Source organism: Colletotrichum godetiae (genome assembly GCF_030913485.1).
Source record: "Colletotrichum godetiae strain CBS 193.32 chromosome Unknown BDP55scaffold_40, whole genome shotgun sequence".
NCBI classification, from domain to species: Eukaryota; Fungi; Ascomycota; class Sordariomycetes; order Glomerellales; family Glomerellaceae; genus Colletotrichum; species Colletotrichum godetiae.
In genome coordinates, this window is record NW_026851288.1 from 370,376 (window position 1) to 388,761 (window position 18,386).

An 18,386-nucleotide genomic window follows, 5' to 3' on the forward strand; every position below is an offset into this window, starting at 1 on the left:
CCGAAAAGAGAAAAGATAACAATGAAGTACGAAAAGCTCGCATCAGGTAGCACTTGAGGCGTGCTAAGGGGTTTCTGAGAGTAGAGGGAGAGTCGAGACATAGCCAAGTTCCATGTATGGATAGAAAGGGAGAGATGTTTCGAGCTTGGCAGTCATCGAGACATGACACCAGAAACGGCAGGTGAAATCACGAATAGCACCCTTGTTTCGGACGCGGTTGATCCGAGACCTGATTATGCCCCGTTGCCCAGTCGCACATACTTACCACGCGGTGGTAACTTGGTGTAATATGATGGCCGGGTTTTAGACTTCCCCTACACCAAAGCAGCGGCCATCATTTATTGCCACCGCATGCTTACTTACGGATACATGCTGTTGTATCCCCGAGAAAACATGTGGGTATGCGATAAGGCGCGAGACATGGGTGTGCTAAGTCTCACAGAGTACTCTGGCATCCCATGCAAGACATACCATTGGTACTAGTAAGGGGAGAATGGACTTGAAATTCATGACGCATAGAAAATATTGCCTGATCTGCAAATGAGCGAGTTTTGAGACACAGCTGATCGCTAGTAAACTCTTTCAAAGTTAAATTTCCCATCTGTATTGTATGCCAAGGAACTCAACTTACGTACCTGCAGCAGGCATGCCACTAACATACCTACCAATTCGTTCAATAATGCTCCCTCAAAGAAGCAAATAATTCAAATTGATTGCATACCAGCAGGGTTTGAAGTCACGATATTTGTTGCACAGCATATACGATAGTACGGCCACCTTACACGGCTGGTTGAGTACATGTGAAACGTTCTTGAGTGCTACGCGAGTTGCAGTGACCTAGGCAGCTACTATTGAGCATCGGTGCACCATCATCCTCAATGCGAGAGTGATGTCGAACCCAAATCATCGTGGACGTTGTATAACATCACAACCGGTGGGTTTCTCCACCCCGCTTTCGTTGAAGGATTGCCCACGTAGCGGCACAGCGGTTCCCGAAGGCGCGTCTCACGATACTAAACTAGTGCATCGGAAGATGCCGCAAGGGAATGGGCGGCATCGGCCAGGTCAATCAATCTTTCTAACACTGAGTACATCTATGTAAACAAGTCCCACGAACGGAGCGTTTGCGGACGGTTGCAGCTGCTGATTTGACTGATCTACCGCAGGTGTCACACTACCAGCCCGGGGCGGCTCGAGTGAAACATAGTCTTAGACTTGATCTGAGACTGTCCAAGACGATCGCAAGGTATCTATCATACCTGGTTGGTATTTGTGCTCATAATCAATTCTCCAGCATCACAGTGCTGAGAAAGTCGACAATGCCAATTGGCTCGAGCATTCAAATGGAAGAAAAATGGCGGTGTGCGTACTGCCCAGGTAGTAGTTGAAACGAAAGGTATAATAATTGGGCGTGGTTTCCTTGGTCTCCTTACGAGAAGATCTCCCTGCTTTAGTTTACCTTTCTCTACTGATTGTTCTTCATTATCGACCTCAAAATGAAGACCTACAGAAACGAGAGCAATTCAAGTGCCGGAGCCGATAAACACAATCCACCCACGACTACTAGCATGAAGAGCCCTCACCCTGGCCCAAGTCGAGGAGACCCCCGGTATGGTTCACACGATGTCAGGAAAAAAGGATTCTCAGATATACGCCAGGCGTCCAAGCGACCACTGCCTACCCAAAATGGCGATGGGACCTACTCTTCAGAACTTACTCGGCCTACAATAATCCAGAATTTAAAGGCCTTACAGGCCGCAGGTTTGTGAAAATCCTGGCCATAGACGGACATTTTGAGCAGACACTGACGGCTAGAAAAGATCTCAAGACGCTCGTTCAGATCATCAAATCCAAGATCAAGAGGGAGAAGATTCAAGATGACAAGACCATGATCATGGAACGGACAATCCAGATTGTCGCGAAGCTCCCACACAACTCTCATCTACGAGAGCAACTGACAAACACTTTCATTGAAGAACTCTGGGGGTCACTCGACCATCCTCCGATGCTTTATATGGGCGATGAGTACAAATATCGTCAGGCTGATGGATCTTACAACGTTAGTCGACGAGCACTGAACTCCTATTCACGCAATCTAACAGAAAAATCATAGAATCCGATGCTTCCAAGGCTAGGAGCTGCCGGAGGGCCATATGCCAGATCCGTCAAGCCTCGTATCGTCACCCTGGGCGCTATGCCGGATCCTGGCTTGATCTTCGATGCCGTGATGGGGCGTACTAGCTACAAGAAACACCCTAACAATGTTTCGAGTATTCTTTGGTATTGGGCAACCATTATCATTCATGGTAAGTAGACTTTACTCGTGGTATCCCTGACGATGCAAGTGTTCTGACCAATGGTAGACCTCTTCTGGACGGATTTCAAAGACATAACCAAGTCCAAAACGTCCGCATATCTTGATCTCTCGCCGTTGTATGGAAGCAATCAGGAGATGCAAAATTCAATCAGAACATTCAAGGATGGCAAGCTCAAAGCTGATAGTTTCGCTGACAAGCGTCTCATCGGAATGCCACCGGGAGTCTGTGTCATCTTGATCATGTTCAATCGATTCCACAACTATGTGGCGGAGAATTTAGCTGCCATCAACGAGGGTGGAAGATTCACGCCACCAAGCAAAGATCTCAATGAGGAGCAGGCAGCTGAGGCCCTGAAGAAGTACGACGAAGACTTGTTCCAGACTGCGAGACTTGTGACATCTGGCCTCTATATCAACATCACGTTGGTCGACTACGTACGGAACATTGTGAATTTGAACCGTACCAACACGACTTGGACACTCGACCCCCGACAAGAGGCTGGTATCGATGCCGGCACACCCGATGGAGCGGAGGCAGGCACTGGAAATGTCAACTCCGCTGAGTTCAACCTTTGTTACCGTTGGCATTCGTGTATCTCAGACAAGGATGACAAGTGGATCCAGAAGTTCTACGGCAAGCTCCTAGGCAACAAGGATCAGATGTCTCCTCAAGAGATGGCCTGCGTTTTTGGGCAATTCGAGAAGTCTATCCCAGATGACCCTGGTCTGCGTACTTTTGCGGATTATGAAAGGGGCAAGGACGGGAAGTTCGACGATGATGATCTTGTTGACTGCATCAGCTCTGCGATTGAAGACTGTGCTGGAGCATTTGGCGCTCGAAACGTCCCTCAGGTCATGCGACCTGTCGAGATCATGGGAATCTTGCAAGGACGTAAGTGGAACGTCGCTGGTCTGAACGAGTTCCGCAAGCACTTTGGCCTCAAGCCCCACGAACGTTTTGAAGACATCAACTCAGACCCAGCTGTCGCAGATCAACTCAGGAATCTCTATCAACACCCAGACTACGTTGAGCTGTACCCTGGCCTCGTCGCCGAGGAGGCGAAGACGCCTCTGACACCTGGCGTTGGTATTGCCCCCACATACACCATCTCTCGCGTCGTTCTTTCGGACGCTGTCTGTCTGGTTCGCGGTGACAGGTACTACACCACGGATTACAACCCGCGACATTTAACTCAATGGGGCTACAAGGAGGTTGAATATGACTTGGACGTCAACCATGGTTGTGTTTTCTATAAGCTGTTCCTCAGGGCTTTCCCCGACCATTTCAAGGGCAATTCTGTTTATGCTCATTATCCCATGGTTATCCCACCGGAGAACCACCAAATTCTCACGGACCTGGGAAGAGTCAACCAGTTTGATTTTGAACGCCCCAAACCCATTCCCACAAGGACTAATATCACGTCGTATAGCGGTGTCAAGTACGTTTTGGACAGCCAGAGTCGATTCAAGGTGACATGGGGCGAGGGGCTGTCCTTCTTGATGGGCAAAGGTGGAAGCCGCTTCATGCTTTCCGGAGACACTGATTTCCACACCGGACAGAAGAAGTGCATGAGTGCTCAGCTCTACCAGGATGACTGGAGTTCTCATGTCAAGAGATTCTATGCTGAGATGACGGAACAACTACTTCGCGAGAAGTCATACAAGCTGGCCGGTCAAACACATGTCGACATCATCCGGGACGTTGGCAACATCGCCCACGTTCACTTCGCCGCCAGAGTGTTCAATCTCCCTCTGAAGACACGCAAGAATCCCAAAGGCGTCTTCACTGAGCAGGAGATGTATCAGATCTTGGCGGTGATCTTTGTTTGCATCTTCTTTGACATCGACCCAGCCAAGTCTTTTCCTCTTCGCCAAGCCGCGAAGGAGGCAGCGCAGTCGCTGGGCAAGCTGATTGAGACGAATGTCAAGATCACTACAAAGACTGGACTTCGTGGGATATTCACTGGCTCGGCAGACAAGCAAGACCCGCTCGCATTGTACGGAACCAGAATGATCAAGGGCCTCGATAAGGCCGGTCTCAGCACTTATGATATTGCTTGGAGCCAGATTCTGCCTACATCAGGAGCGATGGTGCCAAATCAAGCTCAAGTCGTACGTGGTCCATTGATGAACTCTTCATCCTATTGTGCTAATCCTTACTTAGTTCGCTCAAGCGGTTGATTACTATCTCTCGCCACCAGGGTCGAAATACCTCGATCAAATTCATGCCGTTGCCAAGGCACCCTCTACCAAGGAGTCTGATGCTGTGTTGCTTGGCTACGCTATGGAGGGCATTCGACTTGCTGGCACGTTTGGTTCCTACCGTGAGGCGGTTCAAGACGATGTCATAAAGGAGGATGGTGGTCGAGAAGTGCCCGTGAGAAGGGGCGACAAGATCTTTGTCAATTTCGTGAGTATCCGTACCGCCCATCGCGACTTGTACTTCTCCTCTAATATGACTTGCAGGTGTCTGCCGCCAAGGATGCGAACCACTTCCCTCAGCCAGACGAGGTCAACCCGCAGAGGCCAATTGACTCTTACATCCATTACGGCCTTGGCTCTCACTCCTGCCTAGGCCGTGACGCAAGCCATGTTGCTCTTACAGAGATGTTCAGAGCACTCTTCCGGAAGACGAATGTCAGGCGCGTGCCGGGGCCCCAGGGACTTTTAAAGAAGGTGCCAAGACCTGGTGGCTTCTTTGTGTACTTGAAGGAAGATTGGGGTCAGATCTGGCCGTTCCCAGTTACCATGAAGGTGATGTGGGACGATGAATGAGCTGCGTGATATACAGTATTACAGTTTACGACTCTCCGGAGTACTCTACCGATACTATAGATCTGTGCTCATGATATAACTCAGCAACGGATAGCTTGCCGACCGTGGAGAAAGGATTCGAGCTTTCCAATCAGGTTTATCTTTACACGAATCGGTCAGCAACATTGAATTTTTGATGAATGGAATGGATTCCCCATTGCTATGAAAAATCGGGCTGCTTCAGCTAAGGCAGACCCTTTTCGGAGAGTATCCGTGGACCGGCGTCACTAGTGTAGTATCGGCATATCCACCCTGCACCCCTGCAGAGCCCTGGGAATTGAAAGGGGGATTGGCGAAGGCCAGTTGTTAGTGGCATTCCCTGTTTCGCTCACACACAAGACAAAGATGGAATCGACTGTGGAAGAGTGGGCACATCATCCCTTGATGGCGCCGCCGCGGTTTGTAGGCGGTCGAATACCGGTACATTTTCGGCAAGCTTATCAGAGTCATCGTGGAAAGTAGGTGCATCTATCAGAAGGTGGCGTTATGTAATTCGTGAATAAGTATCCCTCTGCATGCGATGATAATTGAAAGGAGGAGAGCGTCTGCGCAGCCCGAGACAACTGCCGCGCGGCTTTGAACTAACTCTGAACTTTTGAGTGAAGCTTCGCAATATCCCACCTTCTAATTCGGTCCCGAATTCTGTCAGTGTTATCTTGCCATGCCTGGCGAGGAGGTGTAGGAGGTGCAAATCCATCGAAATGCACGCAAGGCATGGTCGTTCTGCATGAGTTCGTACGGGTAGAGATAGAACTTCAACTTTCAAGACATTGCACGGAAGCCAAGACTTCAGATTTGCCGGGGGCCAGATTGGATCTTGTGCCAGGGAGCTGGAAATCCAAGTTTCTAGATGTATCCGTTCGAGGCACCCAGCACATCCGCCTGGAGGGGTCAACAGTGGAGGGGCCAACGCACCTAGCACGTAGCATCGGAAATTAAGGAGACACAAATGCGGTGGCCCCAGCGTGCCTGGCGGTTGACAGGTGTAAAAATCTTGGAATAAACTTGACAGCCAGCGGCTTTTCGAATGTGCGGCCCGCGCTGTTGGGCTGAGTTGACCAACGTATGCGCGCGGTCCACGATACGCACTCACAAGAGAAACGAGTCTTTTTCCAAATGTTTTCATGGTTCATCCCTCGAAACGCGTGGAATTCCCTCTGGAAAGAGTCAAGACCAAGACAGTTAGAGTGAGACGATGAGAGTGGGATGCCGGAGGGGGTAAGTATTTTCCCCTCCACATCCCCTTTCTGCTATCCTCTTTTTGTAACGACCGCAGTCCAATTGGATAAGAGGAGTCGAGGACTGCTTTTGGATCATTGTTGGATCTCGGACGACGCAACCCCCACTTGCGGCCCTGATGTTGGCCAGTGATGTTTGGCAGCGTTGATTAACTTCAGACGGCGTTCGCCTTTTTTCTGTTTCGCATAACCAAACAACCCTGCCATTTTAATATATCTGGGGTACGGCAACCAACCGCGATTCCCACTCAAGCGGCGTGGACCATCGAAGACCTAAGAAGAGTGAAAGAAAAGCAGACTGGAAAAAGTCTAGACGCCCCTAGCTGGGCGGGGGTCAGCCTCGCAGACCCATGTCCATCCCAGAGGGCCATGTGTTGTTAGCACTTCGCCCAACCTGTCATGTCGTAGAAGGCACTTAATCCCGGGCCGTAGCACCGGCACTGCTTGCCTAGCTCGGCCGGGTCTGGATCGAGCTCCGGGATGGCCCTCCGAGCGGACGTCACCCGACGAACCTCGCTCTTCTATCCGAATGACTCGTTTTACTATTGAACATTCCCCTATTCGCTGAAGGGCGTTGATGGCGGTGGTTCATCTTTCCATCGTCAGGCCATGATAATGAGCTACATCACTATATCCACGCTGCCGGGTCCCGACAATTCCCACAGTCTTGGCCGGATCAGTGCGGATCTACAATATCAGATGCATTTTGCTGACCCCCCTCCCCTCCGAATGGGGCTCGAAACTGGGGGTAGCCATGGCACCTCGAAGCCGTCTGTCCCGATTTGGGTCTTGCGTAGCCATGGCTCGTCGCTGAAGACAAGACACATATATAATGGTTGGCACACCTCCTCTGGCATTGTCCATCTACGCTTGGCTCTTCTCTCTAACAACTTCATTTCTGTTCCCATTTGCGCTGGTTGCTGTTCCACTTTCTTTTACCCATCTGCGACGGGTGTACACTCTCTTTGACACTCTCGTGTTCCATTCATTTCCCACCAGACGCATTTTTCGCATATCGACGTCAGATTCACACATTCACTTCTAGGCCGTCAATCCCCACAATCATTCATCATGTTCAAGTCCCTTCTTACCACGGGACTGTTGGCTGCGGCTGCCGTAGCTCAGCAGACAACCTCATATGTCGACTCCGCAACTGGCATCACCTTCCAGAGATATACCGAAACGTCTGGATTCTCATTCGGTGTCGCCCTGCCTTCGACTGTTGGCAAGGACTTCATCGGCCAGATCTCTGCTCCCATCACTGCTGGATGGGCCTCCGTCTCTCTGGGTGGTCCCATGACCAACAAGCTACTTGTTGTTGCATGGCCCAACGGAGAGTCTATCCAAACTTCCATCCGCAAGGCGTCAGGATACTCGAACCCTGACGTTGTGACCGACTCTGGTATCACTCTCAAGCCTATTGAGTCTGGCACCTCCATCAACGCCACTGCCTTTACTTACACTTTTGTCTGCGAGGGCTGCATTACCGGTGACACAACCACCTTCACCGGCACATCTGATACCACCACCTTTGGCTGGGCTTACTCGACCACTGCCCTCTCTGATACCACCAGCACTTCTATCGCTCTCAACTACCACGGGGCCGGGTTTGGTCTCTTCGGTGCAAACCTCGCCGATGCCAAGTCTGCCGATTACGCCACTTGGGCCGCGAAGGCTTCCGATGCTGTCACCACTCCCGGCACTGGCAATGGAACATCTCCATCCGTCCCCGCCAACATTACCACCACGGTCTCCAACACGACCTACGATTACATCGTCGCCGGTGGTGGTGCTGCCGGTCTTATTGTTGCCGAGCGTCTGGCCGAGTCTGGCAAGAGCGTCCTTCTCCTTGAGCGCGGAGGAGCTTCTTTGGCGTCAAGCGGTGGCAAGGCTACTGTTGACTGGAACAGCACTGTCACCCAGTACGACGTTCCTGCTATGGGTTACTACCTCTCAACCGCCAAGGAGACCAACGAGTACTGCACGGATACGGCTTCCCAGGCTGGCTGCATTCTCGGCGGCTCAACCATGGTCAACGCCATGATGTGGGTTAAGCCTCCCGCGCATGACTTCGACGACAAGTGGCCCACAGGCTGGAAGTGGAGCAGCGTTGAAGAGTCTGCCAACAAGCTCTACGAGCGAACACCGGGAACTATCCTGGCCAGCAAGGACGGAAAGCGTTATGACCAGGGCGCCTACGATGTCATGTCCCAGTGGCTGGCCGGCAATGGCTTCAGCGAGGTTGACGCTCTCGCCGAGCCCGACAAGAAGGAGGCGGTCTTTACCCACCCTCCTTGGTTGATCGAGAACGGTATGCGCGGCGGCCCCGTCCGTGACTACCTGCCCCTCGCCCAGGCTTTGCCCAACTTTAAGTTGCAGCTTAACGCCAAGGTCATCCGTGCCATCCGCAACGGTACCAACATTACTGGTGTCGAGATCGAGACCGCTACCAACGTTCGCCAGATCATCAACTTGAAGTCCGGCGGCGCCGCCATCCTCGCTGCTGGTGCTCTTTCTTCCCCTCGTATCCTATTCAACAGCGGTATCGGCCCCAAGGAGCAGATCCAGACTGTTCAGAACGGAACTGCTCAGGTCACTCTCCCCGCCGAGGCCCAATGGATCGACCTCCCCGTTGGCCAGAACCTCAAGGATCACCCCATTTTCACCGTCAACTTCAAGACCAAGTCCACTCTCAACTCCTTGGCCAGCACCGCCTTCACCGCTCCTAGCCAGACCGATGTCGACCAGTTCGCCCAGGGATCTGGACTTCTTAGCCAGGCTGGACAGCGTCTGAACTTCTGGACAAGCGTCGAAGGCTCTGATGGCGGCAAGAGATACGTCCAGGGCACTGTCAACTCCCCTGCTAACGACACCATTCGCGTCAAGGTCTACCTCACCCACGGTCTCACCTCCGTCGGCGCTCTCGGCATCTCCGCCGACGGCTCCACCAAGCTCACTACTGAACCCTACCTTACCACCACTGAGGATAAGGAAGCTATCACCAGCTTCATGAACCAGCTCATCCAGTACGCCTCCAAGTCCAACAGCACTTTGACTCTGTCTGGCAACGTCACCGCTGAGAGCCTCATTTCCGAGCATACCACCGGCAGCCACTTTGTCGGCAGCGCTGTCATGGGTTCCACCAACGACGGAAACAGTGTCGTTGATACCAACACCAAGGTCTGGGGCACTGACAACCTCTACGTCGTCGATGCCTCTATTCACCCTGACTTGCCCACCGGTAACACCCAGGCTATTGTCATGGTTGCTGCCGAGCACGCTGCTGCCCAGATCCTTGGAGGAGCTGGCAGTGGTACCAACTCTGGCTCTGAGTCTAGCTCTGGCTCTGGCTCTGGCTCGACTGGTTGCAAGCGTTCTGTTAAGCGCCTCGAACGTCTTCAGCGTTTCCGTCGTGCTCACCACAGCTTCTAAATATGTGGTTGTGCTCTTTTATGTGTATACTTTCAAGTGTGGAAACTTGCCATTTGTAAATAAAAGTAAATAGTACCAATCTCAGTAAACTCATCTTGCTATTGTTGAATCCTTACCCTTCTTTGCATGCCTACTTAGTTGGGCCGGTTAGAAAATCTGATCATGGGTTGCCGCAGGCTCTACGAGTTGCCGAATACGAGTTATGTTTAGGACCGAATTTAGGTTCTCCTTACCAACAGACATATTTTTTTTCACTCGACTACTACTTTCTGAGTAACAACAATCTTGCGTAGTCAGAAAGGTACTTCAGCCTAGGTACTTAACAAAGCCAAAGTCTAACCCTCAACAAGGTGATGTAGGCCGAAACTAAGTAAACTATGTATATGGTAAGGATGATTAACGCTTCGATCTCATCTGTGGTCACTAGAAAAAGCTGACCTGGGGCAGATGCGACGGTGCTTCTTTACTAATGTGAAACATCGCTTCGCCAAAGTATTTGTTTCTGAAGATCGCCAGCTTCGTTGAGTTCACTACCTTAATATATTGAGGATGGCCTTACTGGGTGAACGCAAGCTGGTCGAGTGCTCGCGTTCGTTGCCTAGCTACATGAAAGATTCTTCCTTGTTGCATTAATTTTGTAGTTTGTCACTCATGTCATGTTCGAAGTGTTGTGTTTGATGCACGTGTAGACGTGCGGACAGAGAAGAAATACTGCCCAAACGCCCAGCATCTCTGGCCCATTGACCGAAGGCCTTGAGAGAAGGTTGAAGGGGCGCAAAATTCTCGGTCGGAGGGGGGTCGGGGGTGTGCCAAATTAGAGTGTTTACGCATTGCCGAGAGATACAGTAGGATAAGAAGAATACGTAGTAAGAAGAGAGTGTATAAGTGAACCGGTCTTATGCGTATGAATAGGCCCCAGAAGGAGGAGGAAAGACGATCGGCCGGTTAATGTAAGAACCTAGGAATAGCAGCCAGCTATCGCAGTGGATAACGGAGACGTCACTGAATCCTCGATGACGAAGCATCGGTTGTATCTTGGCGATATGCCTTTGCCTCTTTTGCGATAGGCGATTTGGAACCACTAGCGGTGTTAATAATGGTTAAGGTCGGTCTATATAGGCAAGTAAAATATAAGAGACGAGCAATATGGGCCGTAAACTTATCGCGCTCGTTCGAAATGGATAGGACCTTTGTAATCCAAAGATCCGTCTTAGGAGATTACTCGGGTCGGTATTTGTATAAGTGTTCCTATAGTAAACGGTACCGCGTATCATCGAGACCTATCTTGATATAGTGATGTAGTCTATCCTAGTCTGAATTGGTGCAGTGAAGGCAAAGAGCCCGTTCGCTTCAATAAGATGCCTCGGAAATAGCCTGAACCTAGAGAGAGATAGTGTCACGAAATTTGAATGTTATTTGACCAGTTCTCAACAGGCGCCTCGCCACGTGTTTCATGACGTGGATATTACATTCTTGTAGTATATTGACTGTTGTCTTTTATTCTTTCTAGATGGACTACTTTAAGTTACTTGAACCCACTTCATATGCCCATCGCTATGTGTCATGACTTGTGATAGATAGGGATACAGCGACTGAAGCCTTAAGATGAAAAGTTAATCTAATCCGCTATACGTAAACATTTGTTGGATATTCTATGTAGGGCCTGTGGTTTCGCCCTAAGGGCTTACTCCCGCGGCTTACATGCACCTAGAAAGATGGAAGATAAGATATCAAGCAGACACGGCATTTAGAAACGCGACCTCTAAGCCATTTATATGTAAATGGGGAAGCGGAGATACTGACCTTGCTGCTGGAGTTGTGTCTATTGAGAATCTATATTATGATGATTTACAATACTAATTTCGAGCCGAAGTCATACAAAGCCCTTGAAGGCATAATAATACTCTCAAGGTAATAAGAATACTCAATCAGATAATATAGATATCTCTGTAGCAAAATTACAATTTCATATCGTAATACTATGATAGATACTATCTAGATAATCTATAAAACTTATAAATCTACTATAGTCCCTATAACTATACCGGGCTAAACACTTATGGAACTCTCCCCCACTATTGGCACTCTCCCCCTAGTTATGCCCACCCTGACGACTGTGCTATTTATTAATTAAGGGTAGATATGTTTAGTTGTGAGGTCTTTATCGTCCTTATCTAGATATACAGTGGTATAATGAGGCTCGGTATCTTTTTGGCTCTCATGTAAAGTTTCACTAGAGTCCAGGTAAATTTCCGACGCGCATCTAGAGAAAACTTTAGGGACCGGTACTTACACTAAAACAGCAGTTGAGGCCTTATCAGGAACATCTGCCTTTTCCATTGCTGCGGCAAAATCAGCCTTTGCACCGTCTGACAAGAGGATCCGCTTCCATGGCGTGGTTTTTGACTGCATATGCAAGAGTAATAACCCGATTAGGCTTTAAGACCATTTCACTAATTGTCTTAAACGACTCAACTATAATAGGATTCATTTTTAAAAGTGTAATTAAAGGAGAAGCTTAGGTAGATTGTAATAAGAAACTGGATAATACGTCAGAATAGTCGAATGTTTAAGAGAGTAACGATGCCTCTATATACATAGGTCGTCCTCAATATATAGGTTGAAAAATTATACTAGAAAAGAAGTAGTAAAGAGAAACAACCAAGAGAAATAACAAAGAGAAATGACGAGGAGATGTGACGAGGAGAAGTGATGAGGAGAAGTGATGAGGAGAAATAATAAAGAGAGATGGCGAAGAGAGATGACGAAGAGAGATGGCGAAGAGAGATAGTGAAGAGAGAAGGTAAGGATTGGCGGCTATGGCTGTTCGCTATTAGTAGCTAACTGGCGCTAAAGGCCATGTCCAGGGTACCATTATTCCCAGGTACGTACCTTAGTCCCTAAGGAACGGAGTCACCGATTGAGCAGTTGGACGGGTTAAAATATAAGCGAACTCCGGTTGGTCGAGAGTATTTCTAATAATACGGCTTTCCCGTAATCATGTCGCCTTCTTCTTACCTACATTATGCAACTCAAATTAAATCTCAATGTCTCTTAAACATCTTAGCGGTCACATATTCTTTCGTCGTCTCGCCAACCATCAAAGCATCAGAACAATGTCCACCGTAGTGGGGGTTCATGGTCGCTCTTATACCATAGGCGAGGTGCTCCGGCAGCGTCGTAGCGACCTTGTTCCGCTCATCATCAAAGCCAAGTATTCTCAAATCCATGCATTTGTCTCATGATTCAGAAGTCCCATTGACATATCTTGTTCAGGTCCAAAGAGGAGGTTTTTATCCTTAAAAGTGTGACCAAGGAGGACTACGATCTGTCTCTACGTCTTGCCACCCACTTTGCAAGCTGCCGCCGGCTTCGGATGCACACTGATTGCAACCCGGAAGAAGGAATCCTTATTTATCCCTATTATCAAGACACACTGCTTTCTTTGATTGAAGGCGATGGGAACCTGCCCACAGCGGAGCGGAAGAAAATTTTGCGAGGCACTGCAGAAGCAATACAGGAGCTTCATACCAAGGGCTGGATACACTGCGGTATGATTTCCACGACACCGTTGCCAAAATGTGACAAATTGAACTAATGTTATTAACAGATATAAAGCCTGACAATATACTAGTAAACTGGACTTGCGATGATCAGGGGACTAAAACCGTCACCGATGTGGCTCTTGGCGATTTTGATATTGCTTACGAGTTGCCAAGCGGACAACTTTCACGTCGGACCCGTTCCGCAATAGGCAACGTAATGTGGCGGAGTCCAGAGGGACAGACGGGAATTACTAGCAAGGCATCAGATGTGTTCTCATTTGGACTAGTTGTGAGTAACTTGCGGCGAAATGTTGCAGAGTGATCCTCGCTAAGCTTCGGTTACAGTGCATATACGTCTTTGGAGGCGGTAAGTTGCTGCTCATAGACGATTACGAAGAGCTTACAAGAGATGGTATTACCGCAGAGCAGGATATAATCACTCGACACTTTTCCTACTTTGGACCAGCCCCCGAAGAACTTTTCGAGCAGGCTAGCAATGAAAAGTGGACTCGCGCTCTGCGGTCAGCTTCAGCGGCGGCAGAGGGTGGAGTGAGAGACCAACCTGGCTTGAGGTTCACAAATTGGAGCGCGGAGCTTGGCCGTGAGGCACAGGACTTGATATCGGGAATGACAAATCTGAACCCGACGAGCAGAATACCAATCGAAGAAGTTATAAAGCACCGTTGGCTGCAGGGAACTCCGTAGTAGCTATTTATGGTGATTACGAGGGCGGCAGCGATGAGTCGAGAAACCATGCCTCTTAATCAGAATCTGCACCAGGCCCCAGCTCGCCATTGAGTTCAGTTCCGTAACCGAAGTCGGCGCTCCACCATTCATTGCTGATTGACCATGTGTCGTTGCTGCTTTGTACATTTCGAGCAGGTGCCCAGCTTGGGTCAATAGTCAACAGTGAGGTATGTGTACCTCCATGTTCTGGCGAATTTGAAAACGGACCACAATGGTTGTCAGGCTGAAGATTTGCAGTGAGCTCCGCCTGCCCTGTATTGCCAATGGAAACTCCCGGTATGTGTATGCAGCTATCCGAGTCAAAACTCCCCAATGAAGTCACCCTCTTGTGACAATTCTTTTTGCGCTGATTATGGCGTCTTTCATTCAACGCCACTGTCAAATGCTCACTGCACTCTGCCTTTTGCTTCTCGAAGACACTAAGTCTATTACGTTCGTCTGAACCAGCTAGATGGCGGGTACTGGATTTCTTTTTGCAGGATATTTCCCAATGTGCAGAGAGCGCTCCTAAATTTCTGGTCGATTTGAGGCAGAGCGGGCAATGGAGATCCATGAAGTCACGCTCTGTAAAATCTAGGTCTCATCCACATGAGCCATCGTCAAACGGCAAGTAGAATTTACTTACGGGTAAAAAATGCCTTAGTAGGTTGGCCTTAGACGAGTACTGTTTCGTGTGCCTACAACATGGATATGGGCAAACGTAATCCTACTCACTTTCTTCCAAGAGACTAGATAAGTATCTCGCGGCACGAAGCAAAACAGACTAAGGGAGGGTCGAATGCCTCTAAGATCGCTGGGATTGACGCCCTCCCTGGCCGGGCATTTCCATATCAAGACAGGGACCAGTGCATGGCCCAGAAGCCTTTGCTTTGGTCGAGGTACTAGGGACTGTGTAGCGCCCAACATCCGTCGCTAAATTTGGCGACCCGAACCGAAGACTTTACCATTGGCCGGAGCTCTCATGGCTCCTTACCAGCTGCAACCGGGCTGTTCTCCGCTAGAACCGAGCGGACAAACACTCAAACATCCTCATCTGCCAGGGCATTAGCTCAAGAGTCGCTTTCGGGTCGCAGACGCCGACATTCCGGCGAGCAACGAGTGCGCTGATCACGATGCTGCGGCGGTTGACCCCCCTCGTCCTATGCAGCATGCCTTGTTCCCAATTGATCAGCTCATGGTCCACTTTGCCTGCCGAAGCCTCGCGAAATTAGCGATAATAAGTGCCTAATTGTTGCCTAATGTCAACCCCGCTCGGAACCAACGATAGCTTTATGTCGTGCGCCGAACCAGTTGGGACATAACGGCGGTTGGTTGTTGTTCTCTGCGCAATGCACCAACAATGAGGCGATCATTTGCAGGTAAATCCACATCAGCTGGCGCACAAGGATGTTTGAGTGGCCAAAACCCCGGGCGTTGCAGGCATGTTACCATCCCACACGTTCCCGCTCGCTCGTCTGGGATTACACTTCTCTTCCCATCAAACACTGGTGTCTGGTAAGGCTATGCCCTGCGCAAACGAGTACATCTGCCGCCTTAATGCATGTGTCTAGATTCGATATTACTGAACCTGCGCCTCCAACCTATGACAAGATGCAAGGGCTGGGAACATACATAGCACATGAACGAACCCCGCTTCGCCGGTGGGAACGGGTTCCTCGGCCAAGAACCACAGATACCCCATGATCCGGAGGAAGCGAACAAACGTCCAACCGATATCGATTATCCAGCAAAAGCCTTCCTTATATCAAGGTCAAAAACGGCTCCTTGAGTCGCGCTCCACCCCAGCCATAACAGATAGATCAATAGCATCGTCATTACGTGGCTTCTACTACAGCTAACTGCCTCATAGGAGCAATGGTCATGGGGCATATCGGTGGTTGACGTTGTTCTTGGGCTACTGCAAGTTCTTCTCCCCCTTGTCTTTCCCAGGTTGGGTTGGTTGAGGCAGGTAGATAATTTACGACGGGAACAGCACCATGTGTCATAGTTTCATTGGACGATAGTGTGAAGCCGCAGTTTTACGACATACTTATGTTCCATGCGCCGAGTTCATAATTGGATTGATGGCTCTATTTCCAACCATTCCGTGCGATCCTTCTGAGTACCATGATCAACATTAATCGTACGGCATTTCTGGCACAATGAGCTCCCGCTGTGTTACATGTAACCGATCCTTCAGCAGCGAAGAAGCTCTTCAACAACACATGCGCGACTCTCCTATCCATAGTCCGTCCTACGACTGTGATATCTGCGATCGTTCCTTTGGCAACGACGAGGCTCTTGAACAGCACTTACGCGATTCTCCTGTTCACAAACCATCCTATGACTGTGATACCTGCAACCGATCCTTTGGCAACGATGAAGCTATTCAGCAGCACCGACGTGACTCACCTGTTCACAGGCCGTCCTATGATTGCGAAAGTTGCAATCGGTCCTTTGGAAATGAGGAGGCTCTTTAACAACATCTGCACGACTCTCCTGCTCACAGGTCGTCCTATGACTGTATTACCTGTAATCGATCCTAGGTATTATTCAGAGGCGATTCAAGTAGAAACGGCCATATAAACTGTAAAATGTGATCCGAGCTTTGGAGTAATATCGGTTGGAGTTAGGTCGGCGCTATGATTGGTCGGTGCTTCTTATTAACCGGAGACTCGGGGTTGGGGTTATATAGATAGTTATTAGGGTTAAGTTACGAGAAAGGGGTATTAATAAGGTAATTAAAAAATGATAGATGGGAAGATTATTTTATATTGTTTATTTACTATTAGAGAGTATAAAGCGGTATTGAATTGCTATGGATAGTTTTATTGAGATTAACGAGAAGTATTATATGCTTATCTATTAGAAATGTAAAGTAGTTATCCGATCCGGAAGCGGTATTAAGTCGTACTTCCGTTATGAGTATTAGCTGAAAGGAGAGGTTTTTAGAGATATTAAGGATTATTATAGTTATTTGGATCTGGCTAATTTAAAGGTTAATGCTCTATCCGGCGATAGTAGCTCGGTTATTGAATAGCTTGACGTTTTATGGGGGTATAGTTACTTTATATGCCGCTATTTTATTATAGTAAGAGATAATATTATACGTTATTAGCGGGAGGCCGGGTATATGGTAATTAGGCCGAAGTTAATAGCGGTCTGGTTATAGATATGGATATGCGGGAAGTATGTACGATATTGGATTATTAGTAATAACGAAACCGAGGTAGGATCTAGTTTAGGTAATAGCGGCGGGAAGGATACTATAGAGCTAATAATGGCCTAGTATATAGCCGAACTTAATATTAAGGATGCCGAGCGGCTAAGAATAGGGGACTTAAAGGAAGATATAGACCGGGATTTATTATAAGTAAAGAGGCTATAATAAGTTAAGTATTTTAGGTCTTACGATCTTTTTAGGATTTATGATGCTATTAAGTAGATATAGGTTAAGAGTATAGCGTTAGGATAAGATTAGGAACGGGATAAAGAGGCCGTACGGGAGCGATTAGTTTTACTATATTTTAAGGAGAGCTTTAATTACGAGGTAAAATGGTATAGCTAGCGATTAAATAGTGTATTAGCCGAGACGTTTTAGTGGTTTATTAGTATTGTGAGTATTAGCCTTAGCGGGATACCGTTTGGTTTTAAGGGTAAGGAGGCGTTTATAATTAAATACTGGTTGGTGGGGTATTGGTATTTAGGCTTTTATTGGCGGGTATATTGGATTGGAAGAGACGAGGCGTTAGAGCGTCGGGCTATCCGTTTTACGAATGAGTAATGGGGCTTGTTATATGATATAGTAGTTAAGCTGGATAGGAGTAGTATTGTTAGTAGCTACGATAGTGGGTTTTATAGCGGCTAGGATAGTGACGATGATAGAGAAGGGGTTGAGGGTATCCGTTCTCGGGGCGACGATAAGATACTTAACTGGGCCGTATTTTTGTTTTTTATTATTTTAGTTAAGATTTAGGTTGGCGGGTAGGTATATTTTAATTTGCTGCTATGCTTTTATACGGCGTTAGGGATCTAAACCTACCCGGTTAGGTATATAGAGCCGTACTTATATATGGGTATATTAGTGGTTATTTTATAATGGTCCTGGCTTTTTTTTTTAGAGGCCGCGTTTAAAGGCTAGCCCTAGGATTAGGACGAAATCAGGATTTAAATGGTATTTACGTTTTAGGACTAATATACCGTTTAAATATACATAAGTATATATATAGTTAGGGTTAGGGTTAGGGTTAGGGTTAGGGTTAGGGTTAGGGTTAGGGTTAGGGTTAGGGTTTAGGGTTAGGGTTAGGGTTAGGG

At 48.4% G+C, this 18,386-nt stretch overlaps 5 protein-coding genes across 5 annotated transcripts; 4 read left to right on the forward strand and 1 right to left on the reverse strand.

Annotated features, from left to right (window-relative positions):
• Window positions 1–1,568: 1,568 nt before the first annotated feature.
• On the forward strand, window positions 1,569–5,092 carry BDP55DRAFT_558876 (linoleate diol synthase; the record flags this gene model as incomplete). Its single annotated transcript, XM_060569848.1, has 6 exons — window positions 1,569–1,761; window positions 1,821–2,059; window positions 2,114–2,306; window positions 2,364–4,429; window positions 4,482–4,727; window positions 4,784–5,092. 6 exons carry the CDS (start codon window positions 1,569–1,571, stop codon window positions 5,090–5,092), a joined length of 3,246 nt encoding a protein of 1,081 aa, XP_060426242.1.
• A 2,218-nt stretch (window positions 5,093–7,310) lies between these two features.
• BDP55DRAFT_718356 (GMC oxidoreductase) lies at window positions 7,311–9,887 on the forward strand. The gene has a single exon (XM_060578407.1). It carries the CDS (start codon window positions 7,441–7,443, stop codon window positions 9,799–9,801), a length of 2,361 nt encoding a protein of 786 aa, XP_060426243.1. The 5' UTR covers window positions 7,311–7,440; the 3' UTR covers window positions 9,802–9,887.
• A 1,948-nt stretch (window positions 9,888–11,835) lies between these two features.
• BDP55DRAFT_673984 (uncharacterized protein) lies at window positions 11,836–12,313 on the reverse strand. The gene is made up of 2 exons (XM_060575636.1): window positions 12,095–12,313; window positions 11,836–12,034 (listed from the first exon to the last, which is right to left on the reverse strand). The coding sequence occupies exons 1-2, from the start codon at window positions 12,211–12,213 to the stop codon at window positions 11,932–11,934; spliced, it is 222 nt and encodes a 73-aa protein (XP_060426244.1). The 5' UTR covers window positions 12,214–12,313; the 3' UTR covers window positions 11,836–11,931.
• A 604-nt stretch (window positions 12,314–12,917) lies between these two features.
• Window positions 12,918–14,051, forward strand: BDP55DRAFT_558911 (kinase-like domain-containing protein; the record flags this gene model as incomplete). The annotated part of the gene is made up of 4 exons (XM_060569852.1): window positions 12,918–13,015; window positions 13,078–13,352; window positions 13,412–13,635; window positions 13,692–14,051. The coding sequence occupies 4 exons, from the start codon at window positions 12,918–12,920 to the stop codon at window positions 14,049–14,051; spliced, it is 957 nt and encodes a 318-aa protein (XP_060426245.1).
• Window positions 14,052–16,234: 2,183 nt separating this feature from the next.
• Window positions 16,235–16,711, forward strand: BDP55DRAFT_718359 (uncharacterized protein; the record flags this gene model as incomplete). The annotated part of the gene is made up of 1 exon (XM_060578408.1): window positions 16,235–16,711. One exon carries the CDS (start codon window positions 16,235–16,237, stop codon window positions 16,550–16,552), a length of 318 nt encoding a protein of 105 aa, XP_060426246.1. The 3' UTR covers window positions 16,553–16,711.
• Between the last annotated feature and the right edge of the window lie 1,675 nt (window positions 16,712–18,386).